This window comes from Acanthaster planci, linkage group LG05 (genome assembly GCF_054643075.1).
Source record: "Acanthaster planci isolate LZ-2023a linkage group LG05, COTS_SCS, whole genome shotgun sequence".
NCBI classification, from domain to species: Eukaryota; Metazoa; Echinodermata; class Asteroidea; order Valvatida; family Acanthasteridae; genus Acanthaster; species Acanthaster planci.
Genome location: NC_141781.1, coordinates 17205194 through 17227646, shown reverse-complemented (window position 1 = coordinate 17227646; position 22453 = coordinate 17205194). Strand labels below are relative to the sequence as shown.

General features: G+C 40.9%; 1 protein-coding gene across 8 annotated transcripts in view; it reads left to right on the top strand.

Moving 5' to 3' along the window:
- Positions 1-22453, top strand: part of LOC110987947 (high affinity cAMP-specific and IBMX-insensitive 3',5'-cyclic phosphodiesterase 8B-like) — a 188777-nt gene that overhangs the window by 89398 nt on the left and 76926 nt on the right. For all 8 annotated transcript variants that reach the window (XR_015425144.1, XR_015425142.1, XR_015425143.1 and 5 more), the window contains 3 exons: positions 8089-8221; positions 8927-9125; positions 9271-9401. Coding sequence is in view for 4 of the 8 variants with exons in the window: in XM_022251116.2 (XP_022106808.2) it covers positions 8089-8221; positions 8927-9125; positions 9271-9401 (463 nt within the window). In the remaining 4 variants the exon portion in view is untranslated. The remainder of the gene's footprint in view (positions 1-8088; positions 8222-8926; positions 9126-9270; positions 9402-22453) is intronic.

Below are 22453 nucleotides of genomic sequence, written 5' to 3'. Positions count from 1 at the left end.
GTGCCCTGGCCGTCACTTGTAGAAGACAACTTTGAACAAGTGCGGACTAATGTACCCAGTTTCTCAGCTAGTTGATTACAATTAACTCTTCAACAACTAGTGGCTTCCCCTTCTAATGCTTGGGGAAATAATGGCCACTTGTCACCCTCCAACATAAAAAACCGACTGTTTTATCAAGTTGACGTTCAGGAATTACAAACGGCAACTGCATAGTGTTCGATGGGTTTTGTGCACAAAATATTGGGAGCCAAGGACGATGTTCGGTACAGCCGAATGTTCGATATAGCGGTGTTCGGTATAGCAGCGTTCCACTGCACAATCTTTGCCCTTTAGTTTAGTCGTAATTTTGTCACAATAAGTGCAATATTCTTTTGGTAGATTTTCCAGCTCCAGGGTTGAAAACAGATGGGAAAAATCCCTACATCGCATCAAATTTATATTCATGATTTTCTTATACACACTGAACTAGAGTATGGCAACAACTTTCTATGCTGCTAAGATTGCTGCCATGGGGGCCATCTTTACTAAAATTTGGCTAGTGGACCAGTGAGGTTGAACCCTGTTTTGACTCTGTTGATTTCTTGAAAACTACATGTAGTTTTCTCTAATTAACCCCTTCATGGCAACCTATCTGGCTGCTGGGTTTATTTTTCCAATTTTGCTAACGGCAACCACAGATTGGCCACCAGGCCTATCTGCCAAGTTTGCTGGGTCACACACTGCACACAGCCTGGCTCTGTGTAGTCATGAACCCTGCTGGGGTATTTGGATCCCGTTCAACAAAATACAAAGTACCCAGCACTTGCCTTGCCCACGCGACAACACCAACTACCCAAAGACGCTCGGTCACAGCGGAGAGTGCAGCACCCACTAAGTTCACACGGTCTATGCTTGCTTTTAGGGGGCACCGTGGCTCGTGTGCCTGCTTCCCAGTAGTCCATGCATGCCCAGCATCAATGCCCAGCCCCAACTTGTACATTGAGTGCACTTCACAAGTTTATATTTCAGCTACTACCCAGTGAAGATTTCCCGTAATATTACCCTAATATTTTTATTTATAGGCAAAGTTTGCTCATAATTTTCTTGCACATTTCTAAGTTGTTTTTTTGCAAGTTCTGTTCAAGCCCCTTTCCGTATGTAATGATATATATAAACAGCCCCTTCTAAGTAAAGTTTGAACCATCACATGAAAACTATCTTTCCAAACTAATCCTCCCCATAATTATAGAAGAAACAGACACAAGAAAAACACAAGACAAATTTTTCTCACTTTTCTTCTTTTCTTGACGACTTGTCATTTCTTTTTTTTCTCTCTTCTCATATTTACAATCACTTTATCTTTCTTCAAAACTTAGCCAAAAAAAGAAAACAAAACAGAGTAGTTGCATTACATGATGTCTTGACACAGGAGAAAATTCTTGTACAAAATTGGACATGAATAAGTAATTGATTTAAGTATAATAAACCTTGAAGGATTTGTCTCAAAATTTGTGTACTATTTCTTGGAATACAGGAAACTTTACATAAATAAGCAATTGATTCAAGTGTGAAAAACTTTGAAACAAGGAGCAGTGCAAAGTGGAACTTGGCTAATTTCACAGGTCAATTTAGTCACTTTTCTTTTACCATTTCTAGAACAAAAATCATAAAATTTCGTGTACTATTTCATTTATGATGTCTTTGAATACAGGAAACTTTGCACAAATAAGTAGTTATTCAAGTGTGATATTCCTTGAAACAAGGAACAGCGCAAAGTGGCACTTCACAAATTTCACACATCACTTTAGTCTCTTTTCTTTTACCATTTCTAGAGCAAACATCACACCGTCTGTATAATGTAGTTTGTTTTCCAGTTGGGGGAATTTCTACAGCAAAATGTCTTCCTATCAGTCTACCTGGACCAGGAAGACGGGTTGGTCTACCTCTAGATCAATACAATGGCAAATTTTGTGCATGCAACTCTCAAATTTCACTCACCAACATGTGTCTAAATGTCAAAAAACTGTCAGTGCCACCAATTTTCTTATGCACAAGATAAGAGTTTATAAGAGCAACATCAAGCAAAAAAAGAACAGTTTCTTATACCATTTGATTGATTATCTGACTGAACGGTGCGACGATGCCAGCTGGTCTGCAATGTCCACACCCTTCACCCCCTCGTTGTCGTCGAGTACACACTTCGGTTTCTCCAAAGAGATGCTGTCACGGTTCAGCTTGCTGGTTTCGGCCATCTCAGCTGTGTGCATCGTGGACAGCATACGGACATCTTTTTTGTCTTGCTAGACCAAGGCGAGCAAGCCTTTGTCGCTGGAGCGGTGAACAACATCACCTCTCCCAAGTGTCAAGGAGCACAAGTCCTTGGGCATGTCTTGACGATTGCTTCTTACCTTCCCGACGACGTTCGTCTTCTGGTCATGTAGTTTCAGGTACAGTTCAAGGCTGCTGAACCAGTTGTCCAGGGAAATGGTGTACCCTTTGCCAAGAAGATCGGTGTTTAAGTCAAGTACAACTTTTGTACTTGCCAGTCCAGCAGTCTGGTCTTGACCGGTGTAAATCTTGAAGTTCCAGGTGTATCCAGCGGCAACACCCGTGCTCTAGCTCGATACACCCTGATGCCAAACCTCGCATGCTTGTTGGGGTTGTACTGCTTGAACTTCAGTCTCCCTTTGAATTTCCAAATGGACTCGTCGGTAGTAATCTTGCTGGACGGAATGTAGACGGACTTGAACTTCTCGGTCAGTTCGTCTATCACCGGGCGGAGCTTCTTCATGACTGTTATCGACGAAATGCAGATAGGCCAGCAAGACCATAAATCTGTCGCGGGGCATGGTATCAGGAAAACACGGAGTCTGAAGTATTGAGTCTCTCGTCCAGTAGGACTTCAAGTCGGGTTTCGGAATCAGTCCCATGACTATCATCATGGACAGGAACACTGACATTTCGTCTGGTGTTGTGTCGAACCAGCTTCGCATGTGACTTGGACTTGCTTCTGGTTGACTTTTCGGGTGTTCAGCGGCATAGCGGTTGGTCTCATTGGCAATGTGCAACATCAGCTCTGGGGTCAAAAACTGCTCGAAGATTTCGAGAGGAGTGCTGTTCTTGTCCAGTTCTTGTACTTGAACACCCGCTGTGCCTTGAAAACCGTCTCGATGGGGGAAGTTGTCATCAGCCGTCCATTGAATGGACGAAGTCTTGACCTTCTTGGCTGGCCTTGCTAACGGTGGTTGCCCGTTCGAATCGCTGTCACTAGTTACATTTTCTGAACTATGTTCAGATTCCGACATGAAATCTGAACCACTAGTCGTGGTCAAAGTTTCCTTGTCGCTGGAAGACATTGTATAATGCAACTGAAGGACCGGGAAGCGGCCAGGGAAATATATACCCAGCCCCGCAGAAAACGCTGCTTTTCAACGAAACAAATAACCAATTACACTGAACAATGGCCCGTCTATACCCTAAGTTTGTGGTGCTAGTTTTCTGCCTGCCTTCCCAGCCCAGCAGGGCCGTAAACAATGGCGCGCACACCATGTCAGCGGCCTGCATTCATCATGCTCTGGGCCCACACAAAACGCGTTGCATAAGCCCTGTCCCCGGCCTCGAGCTCCGCTCCACGGAGATTACCCAGGGTATTCAATCAAAGACAAAGGGGTGTTTTGATAAAAAAAACATTTACCAAGTATCAGGGGATCAACAAACCCTCTAGGTTGCCCCAGATCTCCATTCAATGCAAAGGTCCCAGTAATTACAGGTGTACACTGAATAAAAGTTACAGGTGTGGTATGCGGCTACAGCCGCTTCCTGGTTATTAGACTTTTCTCCAGGCGCGGCTCTTTCCGCTTCCTGGCGAAAAGGGGTTAGGGCAATGCTGTGCCACAAAAAGTGCTAGTAAAAGTTGTTTTGGCTGAAAAATTGATTTCTCGCTTGATTATTTTCTGTGCCTGACTCAAAGGTTTTTGGAGCGATTTGACCTGGACAAACCAAACTGAAGTGTCACCGGCGTGGCACTTTCATTGATCCTGTATCCAAATAGAAAGCTTTGTCTTTGAAAATAATTTTGTGATATCTCCTACATTTCCTTGGAATTTGAGGAAGTTGAACTGCAATCAAACTGAACATTTTCCATTATCTGAAACTAGGAAATAACTGTACTGGTCAAGAGTACTGGCTGTATTGCGGTTTGCATGTAGCTTGCGTACGTTTGTACTCAGATTGGATTGCCAAGTCGGCGGTCTTTGTTACGGAGGAGTCGGTATGTTTCGTGTCTGCTGTTAATTCCTTTCATGTCTGTTGGACTCAGTGCATGCTGACACACTATGTAGAGTGCATCAAGTAGGCAAAAAAATATGATCTGTACTGTATCTTTGCCATGTTCTCTGATTTTCAAGTTGTATTTCTTTCTGGTCACTTCCAGTGATCCTGCATTCAAATTTTCAGTGACCAAATGCATGGGTAGATGATGCATGGAAGGGATCCCTTATGGACCTGTTTTGAGTGACTGAAGCCTTTGGCTAGTTACAGTTTTTAAATGTGAAGCAGTGGCCAATAACAGCAATTTAACATTAAATGTTTGAAGCTTGAGGTTGTTAATGAAGGTTTCAAGTGAGTGACACACATGACAGTAGATATGTGATAAATTCAATATCTTCTTAAATCACTCCACTTTTGTTAAGCCCATAAATTCAGTGTTTCAGACTCTCAAAACATCAGATAAATTCAAAATGAACACTTACTGTTGTTTGGTTGATAGAAGTGCTGAATTTCTTTCTTCGTTGTTATTTACAGAGCCAAAATGCTCACAGAAAATCAAGCACTTATTTTGAAGTGCAGTCTTTCGATACTGGTAGATCGCTGATAACAATTAAAGCCTGCTGTAGCTTGCTATGCCTGGTGGCTGAAATTCATGCGATCATACAGCAAACACACACGTCTGTCTTCTATCGAGATCTGATCTGGTCTGCCCTACCTCAATTCATCCAACACCCTCACACATCCAAATCACGCATTTTACCTTCCAGTTGGCAAAGCAACTCCTTAGCAACTTTGTACAGCACCTGGATTTGTAATTCTACTCAGTGTTATCACCCTTAATTTACACAACCAAGGCTTTTATCAATGGTGCTGCTAGAGACAAAACAAACCACAAGGCTACCGAAAAGTTACTGACTACCAAAAAGCTGCTGGCTTCAAGGACTATTACATAACGTAACAAAAGACTAGTTCCAAAGTGATGCAGGTAGTACTATTGGTGGATCGTTCTGGGCTTACCCATTTCCACAAAAGGGGATATACAGCAAACTTTCACAGTGGTATGTTGATGATATCCTCCACACATACTTTCATTGGGTGATAGTCCCATGGTGCCCTTTTCACCCATGTCGTAGGCTACAATTCCAGGCTTTGTTCGTTCTCTTCGTATTAATAGTGGGCCTGGAATCCAAGCTGAGAGGGATTGTTCTTCTTCTATCTTTACCCCTTAGGTTAGAGTTTCCTTTCGCTAGTTGGATTTCCTCAGCCGTTAGCAGCATCTGTTCCAAATGGCTAATTTTCTCAGACATCAAACCTTGCTGCCCTATCACGATCCATGACACTAGGTTTATATACATGCTCAATGCCGACATCTTTCGTTAGTGTGTGTTGGCAGTTATCTTCATGGCTATATGCTAGATAACACCACGACCATTTACCTCAGGCAACCTTAACATGGGCTTGCGATGCGTTCGGCAGAGGCGTACCGATAATACATGTACCCTCTCTGTTAAGATCACAAGAATCAGTTCTATGTCTACCTTCAGCTCTACTCCGAATGTTTGGGTGTCCTCATTTCATGGTCCTATACACTATTAAGTTCCATATATTGACTGGCCTTCTGGTTCAGGTGACCAAAGTAGATGACACATTTGTGCCCTTGGTGTCTGGGCCATTTCATCAGTAGGGGTTCCTGTGATAGAAATTTGTAGAGAGGCTTGTTGGAAAACCCTTACCCAATTTACCTCCTGTTACCTCAATAATGTTTGCAGGGGGGCCATACACATGGACTGACTGTAGGCTGGACAGTATTGCAGTCACGCCATTGCGGACCATTCTCTACCCTTGCACGAGGAGGCATTCAAGCAGTCACTATGAGATGGCTAGATACTGGTAGTGTGTTCTCGCCTTCCCGCCATCCATTGGTTCGGTGCTACTATGCATGCATATATGTATAGGTAATCTGCGTAGGTTGTAGGCAGTAGACTCTCCCCCCACCTAGAGTGGAATGAGTCTACTACTGCATACCTACCAGATTACCAACTACCCTCCCCCCATCCCACATGGCCTCGGGGCACTTTGCGCATCAAAAAAGAGGAAAAACATGGCAGCCGTCTTCGTGGGGGTCGAGTGAGAGAGGGTGCTCTGCTGGCAATCGAGAATTTAGTGAATGGAATGGACGAGGAAATAATGATATGTATTGGTAATCCAATAGGTATGCAGTAGTAGACTCAACGCACTCTAGGTGGGGGGAAATTTAAAGCCTGTTTCTGTCCATCTTAAATTCTCCAAAGTGCTCTGCGCTCAGGACCGACAGCCAGTGTAAAAATATTGCAACAAGTGTATATTATTTGCCATAGCCCTCACCTGGCTGCGACAGCAACCGCATGATTCCAAAACATGCACTGCAGTATGACCGAACCGAATTACATGCACAATGAACATGGTCGTTCGCGTGGTCTGACGAAAGTGTATGTACATGTACGGTACATACATGTACATGAACTGAGTAGGGCACATGAAACTACCTTTTACTCAAGGCACGTGTTGCTACCTAGACACACGCCACACACTTTGGCTTCTAGCACAATGAAGATATACCATACAAATGGTGAAGCCAATCACACTTGTCTTCTCAAGTTCGTGCTACCATCTGAGCATCCATGGTGCATCGGTGCCATGCAAAGCTTGAATAAAGGCTACAAAATTACCAGACTTGAGAAGCTGCTTCCAGGGAAAGTAACATCAGCTACCGGTACGTGTGATACATGTACATGTACTATATACCATGTGGATGCAGTATAGTAGAGTCCCCTAACGTGGCGCACTTGAAGAAAATCTCAGAAAATCCCACATAAAACATTTACAAAATTGTTAATAAATACCTGTCCACAAGTTGTCAGAAAATTCTTTTCTCTTTTTCTTGGCTTATTTTAAAGAGTTCATTTGCATGTTGGGAAAAAACACGGAAATCAGGCAAAATAATATTTCATCCAAACATTGTAGCAAGGACATAAAATTGAGATTTACGAATTAGCATATTAGAAGTTGAATGAAGATTCATCATTTATGAAATTTGAACTAAAAATATTGCTCCATTAAGACACAAGAAGCAAAAAATGAAACTGCGCCACGTTAGGGGCCATTTTGCATTGGGGTACATGTACATCAACAATAAATTCAACAAGCAGCCTTCATGCATTTTACACTGCTTTTCTTACGTATTTTCTTTCATTATAGCCCAGAGTTTTCTAATTTAGTTTTCTGAAACACATAATTTTTCCATAGTGTACTGTGATCAGTCAGCAATGCCTCGTAAGGATCATTTCAAACGATCCAGGAAACTGGAAGATGCATTTCTTGGTAGATTTCGTGAAGTCACAAATAAAAGTGAATGTCTGCACCAGAATCAACTCTGCTAAGTGTGGTTTTTTTGTATTGCCTTTTTTCACTTACTCTATTGGCCTTAGTGCCCTCATCACTGGCTGCAGTGTCCTAAAAAGAATGGGTTGTCTAAGACCAAAGTGGCCTTGCCCGCTAAATGACAAAATCCCTTCCCAACTGAAGGTTGTAGAATTAATTTTCCCAATTGTGATGTTGTTTGAGGGATAGTAGTTTGCCATTATTAAAGTGATGAGCTCTAGGGGTTTTTGGTTCTTTTTTTCTTATTTCAACTCCAGTATTTCATGAAAATGAAGGAAATAATTATGGAAAGAAGTTTATATCGCTCCATGCATGCAAAGTATGGAGTGGTGAAAGAACAGTGTGAGGTCCCAGCTGGAGGCGAATACTTACAAATGTTATGTGTATAAGTTGTACATATACTTTTTCTTTGTTCTTCAGGTTCATCACGTCATTCTCCCAGTAGTCCATCATCACATATGACTCAGGTTCCAGTAGAAATTCAGAAGATCCTAGAACGGGATCCAGCGTGGGATTTCAATATTTTGGATCTAGAAAGAATAACCCTCAACAGGTAATAGAATAGGAGAAAATCAACATTTGAACTTACTAATTTGTTGCTACACTAGATGAAGGCAGAAGGCTTGCATACTGGAAATGATGGATGAGCAGATTTACAGCAGCAATCAATAACCTCCATGCTAAATGAAGTGTGATTGATCAACTTCACCATTTGGAAAGCATACATGTACCTGGTTAGTCTAAGAAGATCAACCTGCTTCTTTGGACCACACAGAACTCAAAGAAGTATTACACAGTGTATCAATCCATTCTTTTATGTTTTCAGTAAAACTTGTCACCACTTTATTCTCTTTTCAATTGCATCTGAATATTTAACATGATGCTCCATTTATCACGCAGTCCTTTTTCATGGGTTTATCTCTTTATGACTAAGATTCCAATTCATCAGTTTCCTTTTATTACATGTATGTATTATAGAGCTGCGGCATTTTCCGGCACAAGTTGGAATAGAATATTCAAATTGAAATTTTTAGCAAATGGAGAGGACTTTTATATTGTAAATCTTTCTTTTATATAAGTTTTATATAAGGGATCTTTGGGGGAATGTCTCAAGAGCAAGAAATGAACCATGAGAGATTTTTAAGCAGGAAAAAAGCTGACAGTGTGGTTTGACAATCATTACAAGTACATGCCACTCCATTCCAAAGTGGATTGATCTGTGATCTGACCTTTTTTCTTTTGTGCATTTTCCCTTTAGGCCTCTAATCTACCTTGGCTTGAAGGTCTTCAACCGTTTCAAAGTTGGAAGTTTCCTTGGAATCTCAGAGACAGTACTGCGCAACTGGCTACAAGTCATTGAGGCCAACTATCATAGTTCCAATCCATACCACAACTCAACACATGCTGCAGATGTCATGCAGGCCACTGCTTACTTTATTGGGAAGGAAAAACTAAAAGTAAGAAGCCAAGCATATTATTTCTGTCTTCTCTACCCCACCTTAAAATTTACCACCATAGTTTCTATTACAAAATCTTCTTGATATTTTCAAGTTTCTTGTGTTATATAGAGTCAAATTAATAGTATTATTTTTTCCTCACTAGACTTGTTTTGAGCCAGCTGATGAAGTAGCTTCATTAATCGCAGCAACAGTACATGATATTGATCATCCTGGAAGGACCAACTCATTTCTTTGCAATGCTGCCAGTGATCTTGCTATACTCTACAATGACATGTAAGATCATCTGTTACATATTCATTCCAGATCTCAATTATTTGGCCCTGGGGCTATTTAAGAGCTAGTAAACCCCAGCCACAGATTTCTTTTTGGCTGGAAAAGGTCCTTATGAAAGACAAACTTTATCCACCAAAGTTAAAGGAGGCATATGGGTTACTTAATTTGCTAGCGAAACTGTCAGTGAATTCCAAGCATTGCCTATGTTTTTTTATTGATTTTCCTTGTCTTTCTGGGGGAGCCAATTAACAGCTTCATTTTAGTCTCATAACTGAATTATATAAGTTCATGTCATCACTCTGCCGATAATTGAAAACAAAAATGGCGTCCAGATGGCCAAGTCTGAAAATTTCCGTGTAAAATGTCGTCTACTGCCTTCAACCTACCCAGATTAGCAATACTTACTGCATATTTCTCTTTGCCATTTGCTAAATTCTCGATCAACTGATAATGCTCCCTCATCTCCCACAATGCCGAGCAGAATGGCTGCCATGTTTTTCCTCTTTCTGAGCACCGATACCAACAGATGTGTTCGTCCAACTCCAAGTTTTCAAGATTTTTTTCATTCACTGTACTGCGTTCTGTGGCACTTCTCAGTCAACTGCTACTTCCTGATAAACTATTCTTGATTGTTATAAGCTTGTAGGAAGACTTTTTTATTTTGTTGACATCTTTTCACTGCCTTTCGTTATCGTTGTGCATGTGTAGGTGTGTTTTGTCTCTATTTTGTGATTGTAATAAAGCTTGCGATGAGAATGTTCCTTCCATGTCACCTTCCTATAGATGCGTTGTTTTTCGTAGTGCATTTATACATGTAGGTGTGTGTCTTGTGCATTTGTCATGACAGTAATAATGATTGTGAAAGATTGTTCCTTTTCCTGCCACCTTTCACTGCATTTCATTATCGCTTTGTGTGTGTATATTGTCTTACATCATGGATTCATACCGGGAGACTTAGTTTGGGCATCCACCCCCTTCCTAGTTGCACTCATAAGGTGGGTGCCGGGTCTCTGGTTAGGGTTCAGTGCACGTCACTGTGTGAGCAAGGGATCACTAGCCTTCGTAGGAACACTGTGGTGTGGAGGTTTCCGGAATAGGACAGTGCTTTGGCTTACTAATCCCCTTTTGTTACGGTCGGTAGGGGGTGCGACCAAACAATACCCTAATTTACACCTGGCTCCATCATAGCTTCTAGATTGCCCACAGTGTGGGTGTCAGGCTGAAGGGAGTAGGCCGGCTCACACATCCCTGGCTTGCCAGACAGACATGGGCAGGGCCACTGCCATAATGGTTGAGAGGGGTGACCCAGTGAACTCAACTCTTCATGTTCCAGTCTGGTGCAGCAGGCTCAGTAGTACATGTTGGCTTAATCCTTGGGTTCCAAACCACCCTTACTGGCAGTGCATAGGCCCCCTCCGAGCCTGACTGGCTCATTCACGCTCCTCTACAGGCCTACTGGAGTGTAGTGGGTTGCTATTCAGCACCTAGAACAACACCAAGCAACTTACCATCGTGCACCTGAGCTACGGTGACTGTTACCCTGAATAATATTCCCTTGTTTGACCAAGATCTCTCTTCCCATGTTTGACCAAGATCTCTTTGCAAGCCAGTTTGTGAATCTTCTGTAGAGACTGAGGTTAAGCAGATTGACACAACTCAGAAGATACCTTTCTGTCAGCCACCAAAGACACCACATAAGATTGACAGTGGGTTTAGCCCGGAACTGGGACGATGCAGATCTCTGTCATTCTCTCAGCAACCTTGGCAGGCATCTCCCCGACCTTAAGACGGCCACTAGCCAGCTCCAGGCAATCCCGACCCACGTATATTTCATGCCGTAGAGTGTGGGGATATTTGGTTTCTGTGAAAGCACATGTGCAGTAGCCTTGAATGTGCCAGCAGCTCTCAAATTATAGCAGCCAACGTAAGCAATATTTTCTTGTGTCATGGGTCCTATAATAAATTGTTTGCCACTTAAAAACGAAGCCACCGGAAGAGTTAAAATTCCAGAAGTGCGTCAGACAATCATGACAGATCTCTTTTGTCTGAAAAAGAGAAATTTGAAATGCACAAATCAAAGGAAAAATAAATTTTCATGAAAGAAACTAAGTGAAATCATGTACAAATTTTGTTGGACAATGCAACATGTAAAACTTCTTTTTGAAATATTTCTCCACTTTGTGCAAAGATAAATGAAATACTACCCAAAGGACCAACACTTGCTGTCATCGTTTCAGGTATTTTGCAGCTGGCAAGAATTCTGACGTTTGAAAAAAGGAGTAATTTTTCTGGACCCCAAATGAGCAGTGTTTACACGAAACACATCAGCCTTTGATACTTCTAATGTACTAGCTGCGTCATGCAGGTACAGGTGCCTGACAGATTTCCAGGATTACACTGACGAAGCCTTAGGCCATGGGCCGGCAATTCAACCTTTCAAGACGGAATGCCAGCACATATATTTGTATAGCAAGACAAGAGTTATTGTGTACTTCGAAAATCTGGCCAATAAAGAATTTCATTCGTCATTTAAGCTGGTAAATTAAATGACGATTTCTGCCAGAACACTAGAGGCCAAAAATAATGTTACAAATGTAGGGAACTGCCGTGTCTGTTACCCTACAAATTAGGGGTCAAAATATGTAATGACATCTTTTTCTGTGTGCCCATTACACTCTCTCTCAGTAAATCTTGTCATTTAATTACTCTTGGAAATTGAAGAATGTTTTCTAAACTTACAAAATCATATTAGAGTAGAAGGCAAAAAACCTGAACCCCTTGTATAGAAATACCAATGTACATCAAAAATAAGTGAGCTCATGTTTCCTCCAAACAGCATGTCTGTGCATGTCAACCGTACTGGATAAAAAAAATCCTTTAAATCCCGTAGCGGCCATGAAAATACAACAGTACGTGAAAATTGATCCTCGCAGATCGATATTTGGGACAGTCCGACAAACACAAGGCTACACATTCGCCGTCTTAGCCAATTATAAATGCGAAACACCGGTATATTCCTAGTCTTGGTTTCAAGACTTTCCTGTTTATTCCATGACATGAACCATCACCAGGCATAGCGGCTGGAAGGGGCACAATGTATAATGTTTTGGAATGTTATTTACATGTTTCTGGTTGGCATGACAGTCACTGTCATACAAAAATTTAGCTGGTAACCTTTGTTTTTGAGTGCGTTTTTTGGCACTTCAGCAAATCCTGTACTTAAGTAGGCCAGGAAACACACCCAATTTTTCGGTCATCTCATGCCACCCACTTCAGAACTAGATGAAATGTGTATAGTTTGAACTGTGGGAAATTCACTGGTTGATGTTGTCATTGTGACAAAGGGCACAAAGGGGAGAAATCCGGCGATAAATTTGTTGTATTTTGTGCACAACTCAATGTATTTCCCCGAAAATTCAACTGAACAAATCGTGACAGAAACACAATCAAATCACAAGTAGACAAATTGCTGTATTTTTCGAAGAATTTTTTGGTTAAGTTAAACAGTTTTGTTTGTTTAGTGTTTTGATAGGTTTTTTCATTTTCGTAATCCCAAATTTTAATTTTGTACCCAAAACCTCCATACATTATGACTTTTCAACACAAGTGGGTGCATATCAAAGTCTGGTTCCCAGACTCATCATACTCCCTTTTTTCCTAAATTTGTATCAGCCACTCAAACTAGACTAGGGATTCGAAGAACAAGAGCAATGTTGTTTACATGCACATCCTGTTGTGGCTGTGTATTGATTGCAAAATGGAGTGTGTCTGATTAATAAAAATCTGAATTAGTGTTCCTGAATGTGAAAAAATGTTAAAATCCTGTAATTGTCTGTTGAGAAGTGGTGGAAAGTTTCAAACTGTGACATCAAGGAGCGCTGTTCTTACCGACAAGTGTAGTCATTATCTAGGGATGTTGCAAAAAAATTCAAATTCAAACTTTGCTTAAATTTTCCCCCTTTGTGGATAGACTTTTATGAAAGAAACATTTTGATACCAAAATTATGCCTGTAGCTTAAATATTTACAAAGTTATGGTTGTTTTTTAGACACGGTAATTGGCCTTTCATCTTTGACACTCATCTTTGGAAGTGAAATGAATGCTGTTGACATGAAGTTCTTCCTGTGTTGTCGCATCAAACCCAAGAGTCACATCCTTTGTTGCTAATACTGCAATTTTGCAATAGCTCCCAATTCTCAAGCCATTAGTTCAATGGAACTACGTTGCGGAACACTGTCCAACTCAAGTTTACTTTGTGAAACTGACTAATCGGGTTTGAAATGTTTGCTGTTGGGGTTTTATTGACAATGCAGCAGTGTTGTAGTCGAGTACTTTTTTTCGAGTCCCAAGTACTGCCGAGTACTTTGACTGCCTAGTACCAAGATAGGTCGAGTACTTTGCCAGCCGAGTACAAGTACTGGTTTCCGAGTACAAGTACTTGCACTTTCGAGTACGAGTACAAGTACTTCTAACTCCGAGTACAAGTACGAGTACAAGTACTTCTAATTCAGAAGTAGTTTTATCTTAATTAAGAGACTCTAAGACCTGCCACGGAGTAAAAGAAACACCGAATGCAGATGACATGGCTACAAGAACAAGTGATCTGGCTAGCAATGTCATGGTCACTATGCGTGCGTTGCAGCAGTTGACACAACGTGTACGGCGCAGCGAAGTCTATTTTCCAGACTCAATTATTCATATATACCTGTGATTTTCTGTATGCTTGGTTCGTCGTTAGAATTTTTGGGTCCAGGAACCACACTACCAATGCCCAAGTAAATCATGGGACCATTCTGGAGAACTACAATATAATTTGCATACGTGATTGGTTAAGTATGTGCACAGACAGCGAATGGGTCGTATACGTTTGGCCTTCTTTTTGTCAGAACCGTATCGAATATCGGGTCATTGGGGTTAATATTTTTGTACCTTATTCTAACAGCCGTGGTAAGTTAACTTAAAGGATTTTTTATAGAGCACTGTTAATCGAGTACGAGTACTTTGATGCTCGTGTACAAGTTTTGGATGTCGAGTTCCGTGTATTTTGTAGCCGGAGTACAAGAACTGAAGTACGAGTACGAGTACTCTGAAAACGGTACTCGAGTAGTACCGTAGTACTCGAGTACGAGTACCGAGTACGAGTACTACAACACTGCAGTGCAGTCATACACGTGCGTCCTCGTTGTTGAAGAGTACATGTAGTTCACTTGGTTCACCTTTGTAGATTTAGCAGTACTGGAATCCTCTACATTTTCCAATGATTCTGTCGGCACAAGATTTTCAAATTCCAGAGGCCTCACTTCCTCTTCCTTGTTCTTCAGCTTTTGATGAACTTTTCCATACAGCTTTAGAGAAACTGTGTTTGTTTTCTTCATACGCCTGGTGCTACAACTTTTCAGCAACTGATCCTTTCTGAGCTTGTAAAGCTGGGCCTGTGTTTCAGCAAGCTGTTGTGCCAAAGAGTTCCCATGCAATTTGGCTTTAAGTTCCTTGATCTTGCTGTCCTTCAAGTCCAGTTGGATTTGATTCCTCTTTAGGGCTTGATTAACAACACGTTTTGGAGTTCTTAACTGTGCCTTCAGTTCACTGATCTGTGTCTGGTACTTCTCTTTGAGATTAGCTTTGGAAGCAGACACAAATTTAAGTCTTTTCCTGAGTTTATGCTTTCTCGGTGTAACTATTTCAGTCCTGGATCTTGTCAAAACACTAGAAGCAGATGTCGATGGCACTGATTCAGTAGAGGTAGCAGATGTCGATGGCACTGATTCAGTAGAGGAAGCAGATGTCGATGGCACTGATTCAGTAGAGGTAGCAGATGTCGATGGCACTGATTCAGTGGAGGCAGCAGATGTCGATGGCACTGATTCAGTAGAGGTAGCAGATGTCGATGGCACTGATTCAGTGGAGGCAGCAGATGTCGATGGCACTGATTCAGTAGAGGTAGCAGATGTCGATGGCACTGATTCAGTAGAGGTAGCAGATGTCGATGGCACTGATTCAGAAGAGGTAGCAGATGTCGATGGCACTGATTCAGTAGAGGTAGCAGATGTCGATGGCACTGATTCAGTAGAGGTAGCAGATGTCGATGGCACTGATTCAGTGGAGGCAGCAGATGTCGATGGCACTGATTCAGTGGAGGCAGCAGATGTCGATGGCACTGATTCAGTAGAGGTAGCAGATGTCGATGGCACTGATTCAGTAGAGGTAGCAGATGTCGATGGCACTGATTCAGTAGAGGTAGCAGATGTCGATGGCACTGAATCAGTGGAGGCAGCAGATGTCGATGGCACTGATTCAGTGGAGGCAGCAGATGTCGATGGCACTGATTCAGTTGAAGGAGCAGATGTCGATGGAACTGATTCAGTGGAGGCAGCAGATGTCGATGGTCTTGAAGCAGCAGATGCTGATGGCATCGATTAAGGAGATACAGCAAATGTAGATGTTGTTGGTTCAGAAGCAACATTTGTGATTGGTGTGTTATCTTCAACAACCTCAGCGTCACCGATTTTCATCAATGTCTCAGGAAAAGAAGATGGAGAACTTACATGTATTTTAAATGTTTCTTCACAAATTTTGGCAAAGGTATCTTGTTCCTTTGGATTGCTAAGTTTCTTGAACTTAAATAAGGTCTGGTGAAAAGAACCTTCACAGCCAAGTTAACCAAAACAGACAAATACCCATCCACTTGCGACAAAGAAAAATGTGCACTCAATTGTTTCTCAGTTTCAGTTTGACTTTTTTCTAATGAAGTGTACACATACAAAATGTGTCCGTTCCTTAGATCCTTCCAAGATTCAGGCATCGCAGGATAATTTGATTCCAGATGAGCTCATCAGCTATGATGCAAGGGGATACCCCTCCAGCAGCCATTGAAAAAATGCACTTTTCTCGGGGATCCCCTGAGAACCGCACGCGCCGGCGCACACGTACACTGGCAGATATTGACCACCGCTGACTACACCACTAACATCCCTACATCATCTAAATCAGTGATAATATTGCCAATGCACGTGTCAGGGAGATTTGGCTTTCACCGAAAATGCAGGTTCACTCAACACCAAGAAATTCATAGGAAAAGAGTCAAGAGGTACAATTAGGGAATGCAGGTGACACAGAAAGCAAGGAAAAAGGTTTTTGTGGATGTCTTTCGAGGCTCAATAGAGGGATTTCACATTAGCGCTGTCTGCACATATCCGCATCGAAACCGAGGCTCTCTGAGTTAAACTTCATCGTGCGTGCCCGCGGAGTCCACACAGTACATGGAGTATTCGGTTCGTAAGTGTGACGCCACTTCAATTTTAACCATGCCCATTGTCACGTAAGTTATTCCTATCAGACTTGCCTTTGATATGTTGTTCAAGGACAATTCTGTCCACTCATGTGCATCCCAATATACTGTATACATTTTCTTTTATGTTTTTACAAATCTTTCCCAGATGAAATTTGAATTTCCTGTGTTTATCTCTTCATTGTTTTTTGTCCAAATTTCTGCCTAGACCATCCCATCCTGATCCATTCATGTCTTGCTTCCACTTGGTATCATGTGTGGCAAGAAAGAATGCTTAATCTGGAATGGCAAGAAAAAAGGAGGATGGGATCCATTCGTGTGCACTGAGTCAAGTGATCGAGGTTTGTGTACATATATATAGTTTATAATTGAACCCATCATCAATATTATGTAAAAAAGTGGAATCACAATGCAGCATTCTTTCCAAAGTGTGCAGACCTAGATAAATTGAGGGAGATTTACTACTATCATGAAATTTGAACTTAAAAAGTATACGGCTTATAATAGACAAAAGAAAAACATGGTTTTGAATTTGTGTGTGAATTCAGTTTATTTAATTTCAGTGTTTAAAAGACTCTACTGAAACAAGTACATGTACATGTATTTTTGATTGCTGGAATTCTTGGAAAAATGCAAACTTGAAATGTTTTTTCAACATTAACGTACTTTTATAGATTCTTTGGGTGGTTGTTGTCAAATAGCTGAGAAGAGCCAATGAACTGAAGGCTGATGAAAACATGCTTCGATGGATATGTAACACATACCGTGTAGGCATCAAAGTGAAGTATCATGGACATTCTTACATGATATAATAGATATGGACAACTTTCCTAGCTGAGTTTTCTGGTAAGTACAGCATGAAACAGGCCAAACACATTTATTACGTGACCTTTCATGGACTGTTATGTACAGGGTGTCCACATAAAAAGTATACCAAGATAAAAATTACTGTTATAGCAAAAGTACTTCATATATGGGAAAGAGAAAAATGTCTCTAGAAAGGGCAGAATGCCCTCTTTGCAATGGTATACAGCTTGTGATGTTATTGACACAGATGACTGAACAAACTAGACCGGTGTTAAGGGCACTGAAATCGGCACTGTGACAAGTTTGCATATGTGATTAAGGCAAGGCGTAAAAAATATTGTTAGCGTTTGCCCACGTGTGCCCGCGTCCTTGCCGTTCTGCACAGGAAGCCGTTCGTCTGCGATGGAACAGGATAAATAATCCACGGCCTGGAAACCTGGAATGGGACATTGTACGGTATTCTCCATTGTTATTTAAATTGGTCTACCGCTGCGAGCAGAGCGCTAAGGGCTACAGGAGTATCCAAAGAATGTTGAGAATGGCAAACAAATCCATGAAAAAAGGGCAACGGAAACAGTTTTTTCCGTGCATAGTAGAGTGTATTTGTCTTGAATTTTTTTATTAAAATAAATAACTTTAGTAGGTGATCCCCATTGGCCATTAAAAAAGAATCCAGTCATTTTTAAAAAATACAATATAATCTAACAAATAATTAGGAAGATTTAATATTACCATAATTATTATCTGACTCCGACACCCATACACCAAAGTAATAAGTATCATAGGCAAAATTGTTATTTTCAAGTGACTCCGCATTTCCCGATAAAAAATAATACCAGAGTACATTCACACCATCCCTGCAGAAAAAACTCTCCCAGGAGTGATTGACGGCTCTTTTGTCCCGGTAGATGCAATGCCAATAGTAAAAGTATTTGGGTCTGGGTCACATTATCTTTGAAGATGCCCTCAGTTCTAGGAGGACTTGTGGGACAGCGTTAGCCAATTGATAAGTCAATTCTTGCTAGCAAGGCAGTCGTTGGTGGACTTTCAACACTCACAGCAAGTCAGAGTTACGTTATGTTGCCTTAAAAACAGTATTACCAAGGAGAATCCTGGGCCTGCTCAGGCCAGCTTCCTGGCTGGAAGCCAGACTTTTTTAGAAATGTGCAGAGTTACTTAGTGGATGCACTGCCCAGGATAAATTAAATAATGCTCTTTTGCATCCTTTTTCTGAAAGTAAAGATAAATAATGTGCAATGTAGGTATCTCCCAGGCACACAATTTTATAACTTCTTCCATAGTACTTCTGATCAATCTTTGACGAAAAAGAATTATCTTGCTATTAGAAATCCAAATACATGTAAATATATTTCACAACCACACAACGTGCCACTGCAAAGCAGAATGACTACATGCAATTTGCTGTATTATACAACGCGTTTGCGAAAAATTGCAAAAATCTTCGAGTCAATTTTGTATTCAAAATCATATACATTTGAAATGCACAGATCTCCTAGATTGGTGAAGTGGTTGACTATTTCCAACAGCAAAACGATAGTTGTTTTGAAGAATCCCAGCCAGGAAATGATGACCACATATATAGTCGCTCACAATGCAAACTGTCGGCTCTTAAGAACCGTGAACAGCGAAAACTGGGCAATCACCTGAAAAATCGGATACTTACTGTCGTGTGGTAGCCCTCCACAGTAGTTCAGCTGGCTTCCTTTGTGTACGCGTAATCCCCCTGGCTCTGAGAACGCACTATTGTTAAAGGAACGCGGGCAGAACGGGGGCTGTTTGCATGCGTGGGGACGGGCGGATTAACGATGATAGCTGCGTTCATGCCGTTCACACGTGGGCGAATGCTTAAAATATTTTTGACGCCTCGCCATACAAGGCTAGACCATGCAGGTGTGCAGAATACCAAATGCCATTGTTTTAAGAACTGTGAGAAGTTGCATATCGATAACAAAAGTCAGCATGTGGGGTTAAGGAAATTTCTTTTTATGATGTTACCTGAAGAACGAAATTTTCACTACACCCTCAGCTAATGTTCAGGAGTTAACATGAAGTGAATAATCTCCGTCAAGACCTTGAAATGACCAGACAAGCAGTAACGGACATGTTATGAAGTTGTCAGATGTGCATTGACAGGAATGGTCGCCATATGGAGGACTTAGCACATTAAACTGAGGAGATGAGGTAAGTAGCGAAAACAAAGCAGATAAGATTGATTTAAGTACATTCCTTGTTTTCAAGAATGCATTCTAAAAGCAAAGGCATTTGGTATTCTGCACACTTGCACAGTCTAGCCCTGTTAATCACATATGCAAACTTGTCACTGTGCTGATTTCAGTACCCTTAACACCGGTCTGGTTTGTTCACTCATCTGTGTCAATAACATCACAAGCTGTATACCATTGCAAAGAGGACATTCTGCCCTTTCTAGAGATATATTTCTCTTTCCCATATATAAAGTAGATTTGGTATTGCAGTAATTTTCATCTCGGTATACTTTTTATGTGACACCCAGTATACTAAGTCAGGTACTATTTATACTGGCCTTTTGAGGGTAGAAAATGGATTGCTCTTTCCCAGACCAAAGCTCTATTTTTCTATATCTCCATCTCTCCAGTCAGTTTCTTCTTTCATCTTTATAATCATTTGTAAACATCTGGTCAGTTTCCCTATATAGTTTGTTTCATGTCTGTAGACAGAGAGTCATTTTATTAAATCTGTTTTTTGACAGTTTGTCACCTAATACTTCAGGATATGCCTTTGAGGAAGCATCTTCAGTTATTGAGCCACTTACACGTCAATGTCATCCACAGCAAGAAACCAACCACTCTGACATCACTGCTGGCAACGTTTATTTTGTGGCGGCCAAGACTTTGCTGTGGGCTATTATGTAGACGACTTGTAAAACTGTTTTAAACACTGTCTGATGCTATATGGTGCAGCAGGAGAGTAACATTTTATTCTTAATAGGTACATGTAATTCAGACTGGTTATTGTTCTTTTTCTCCATACAAAATGTAACTGGTACACATACTAACTTCTTATGGAAATATGGGTGAAATCCGTGTACCTGTAATTCACAATATAATTCCTGACAGTTTCCAACAAGCCCACTTTTGGCTTTGTAAACATTGTTTGTTTAATGTTAAAGGTTGCTTGATTAGTTCTACTCAGATGAAACTCAGGTGAAGTTCGTTCATAGTAATTTTAATAATGCATGGTGTATAAACAGTAACGTTACTTCACAAAATAATTCAAGTTGTTCAACTTGCCAAGATGCAGTGGAGTTTCATTTTACTTGCAAAGTTTTGGCAATAAAATTTACTTCTGGTCAACAGATCTGAGTTTATTGGCTTTTTCTCAGTTTTGCGAAAAAGGCATTCTTTTTGTTTCTGTTTGTATTTTTTTCTTCTTCCTTTTTCTTCTGCTCAAAAGCCTGTTTGTTTTGTACACGTTTCTTCTGCTGGTGACCGTAGTGCTTTTGCAACTTTGGATCATCATCAAACTTGTACCAGTGAAGAACCCTTATGCATAGATGGTCCTAGAAACATGACATCATGATGATGTCATCAAGTGATTTATTATTAAATTTTGAATATATAAATATTCCGTTAAATTTATAAAAATCCATATGAAATAAATTGTGGCCTCCGGCAACATTCTGTTTGCAGCAAGTGCCAGAATAAAATGTGGTCTTGAATTCATCTCGTGTGGGTTTGCACTCATTTTTCTTGGAAATGATGTTCAGGTGCTGAGCATGTATGCCTTGTAGAGAGACGCATGTATGCCTTAGAGAGAGCCACATGTATGCCTTAGAGAGAGCCACATGTATGCCTTAGAGAGAGCCACATGTATGCCTTAGAGAGAGCCACATGTATGCCTTAGAGAGAGCCGCATGTTTGATTTTGAGATTGATATTGCTAGGCCTTTATTGTAAATTCACGCCTGCCTTTTTGTATTTGGCCATGTGTTGATTCGCTGTAGTCTGGTTCCAAAACGAGAAGATCCCTGATGATCCGGTAACCAGAATTGCATCATTGCCACATATATATGCAGTGCATATAAAATGTGCAACAGTGCACGCAGAAAACGGCAGATTTTAAAGTCAGAAGTCATCCTTTTGTACCCTTTTGTTGGAATGACAACATTCACCACTGGATTCCCTTGCTTCAAACTATATGTTAGCTTCTTTTCATGTAGTTCTGAGTCGGGTGCCACGAAGACCATTTTCTGAACGGAATTTTGGGATGCGTTTCATGGCCGTAAGCAGCTCTGTGAAATTGGGCCATGCATCAACGGTATTCTTGATGCTTTTACATTTTACCTCTGAGTCAATGCTTTTGCTGTTGGTGGTGCATCAGAACTGATGATCTTTCTCTTGCGGTATAAATGTTGTATATCTGTGTTTGCCAAGGAGCATAAAATACATGTACACAGTTTTTGAACTTAATATAATCTGCAACTTTACCTAAGCATACTGATTAGGGAATGCTATGGCAGATTTTAATAAAAACAATCAGTTGCAAAATGTTTCTAGTTCCATTGTGGATACTGCTTTAAATATTTTGACACACATTAAATTTGACTATTATTTACCCAGACTTAAAGTACTCTGACTTGTACTCGTAATTAAGTACTTGCACTCAGAGATACAAGTACTTGTACTTGAAAATCTTTTTCTCAGCTGATAAAGTACTCAGACTTTCAGGTACTTGGAAATTTAAGTACTCGGCAGTCATCTGTTCTCAGAAAAAAGTACTCGATTAACACACTACAGTGGCGGTTCATGATGGTGATGGGGGAGACACAAGACCTATAAAACAGGCTGCGTATAGACTTAATCGTGACAAATTATCCAAGGTTCAAGAAGAAATTAAGTTGATGTTGGAGCATGACAGTATAGAGCCTAGTCAGAGCTCATGGAGTTCTCCCATGGTCA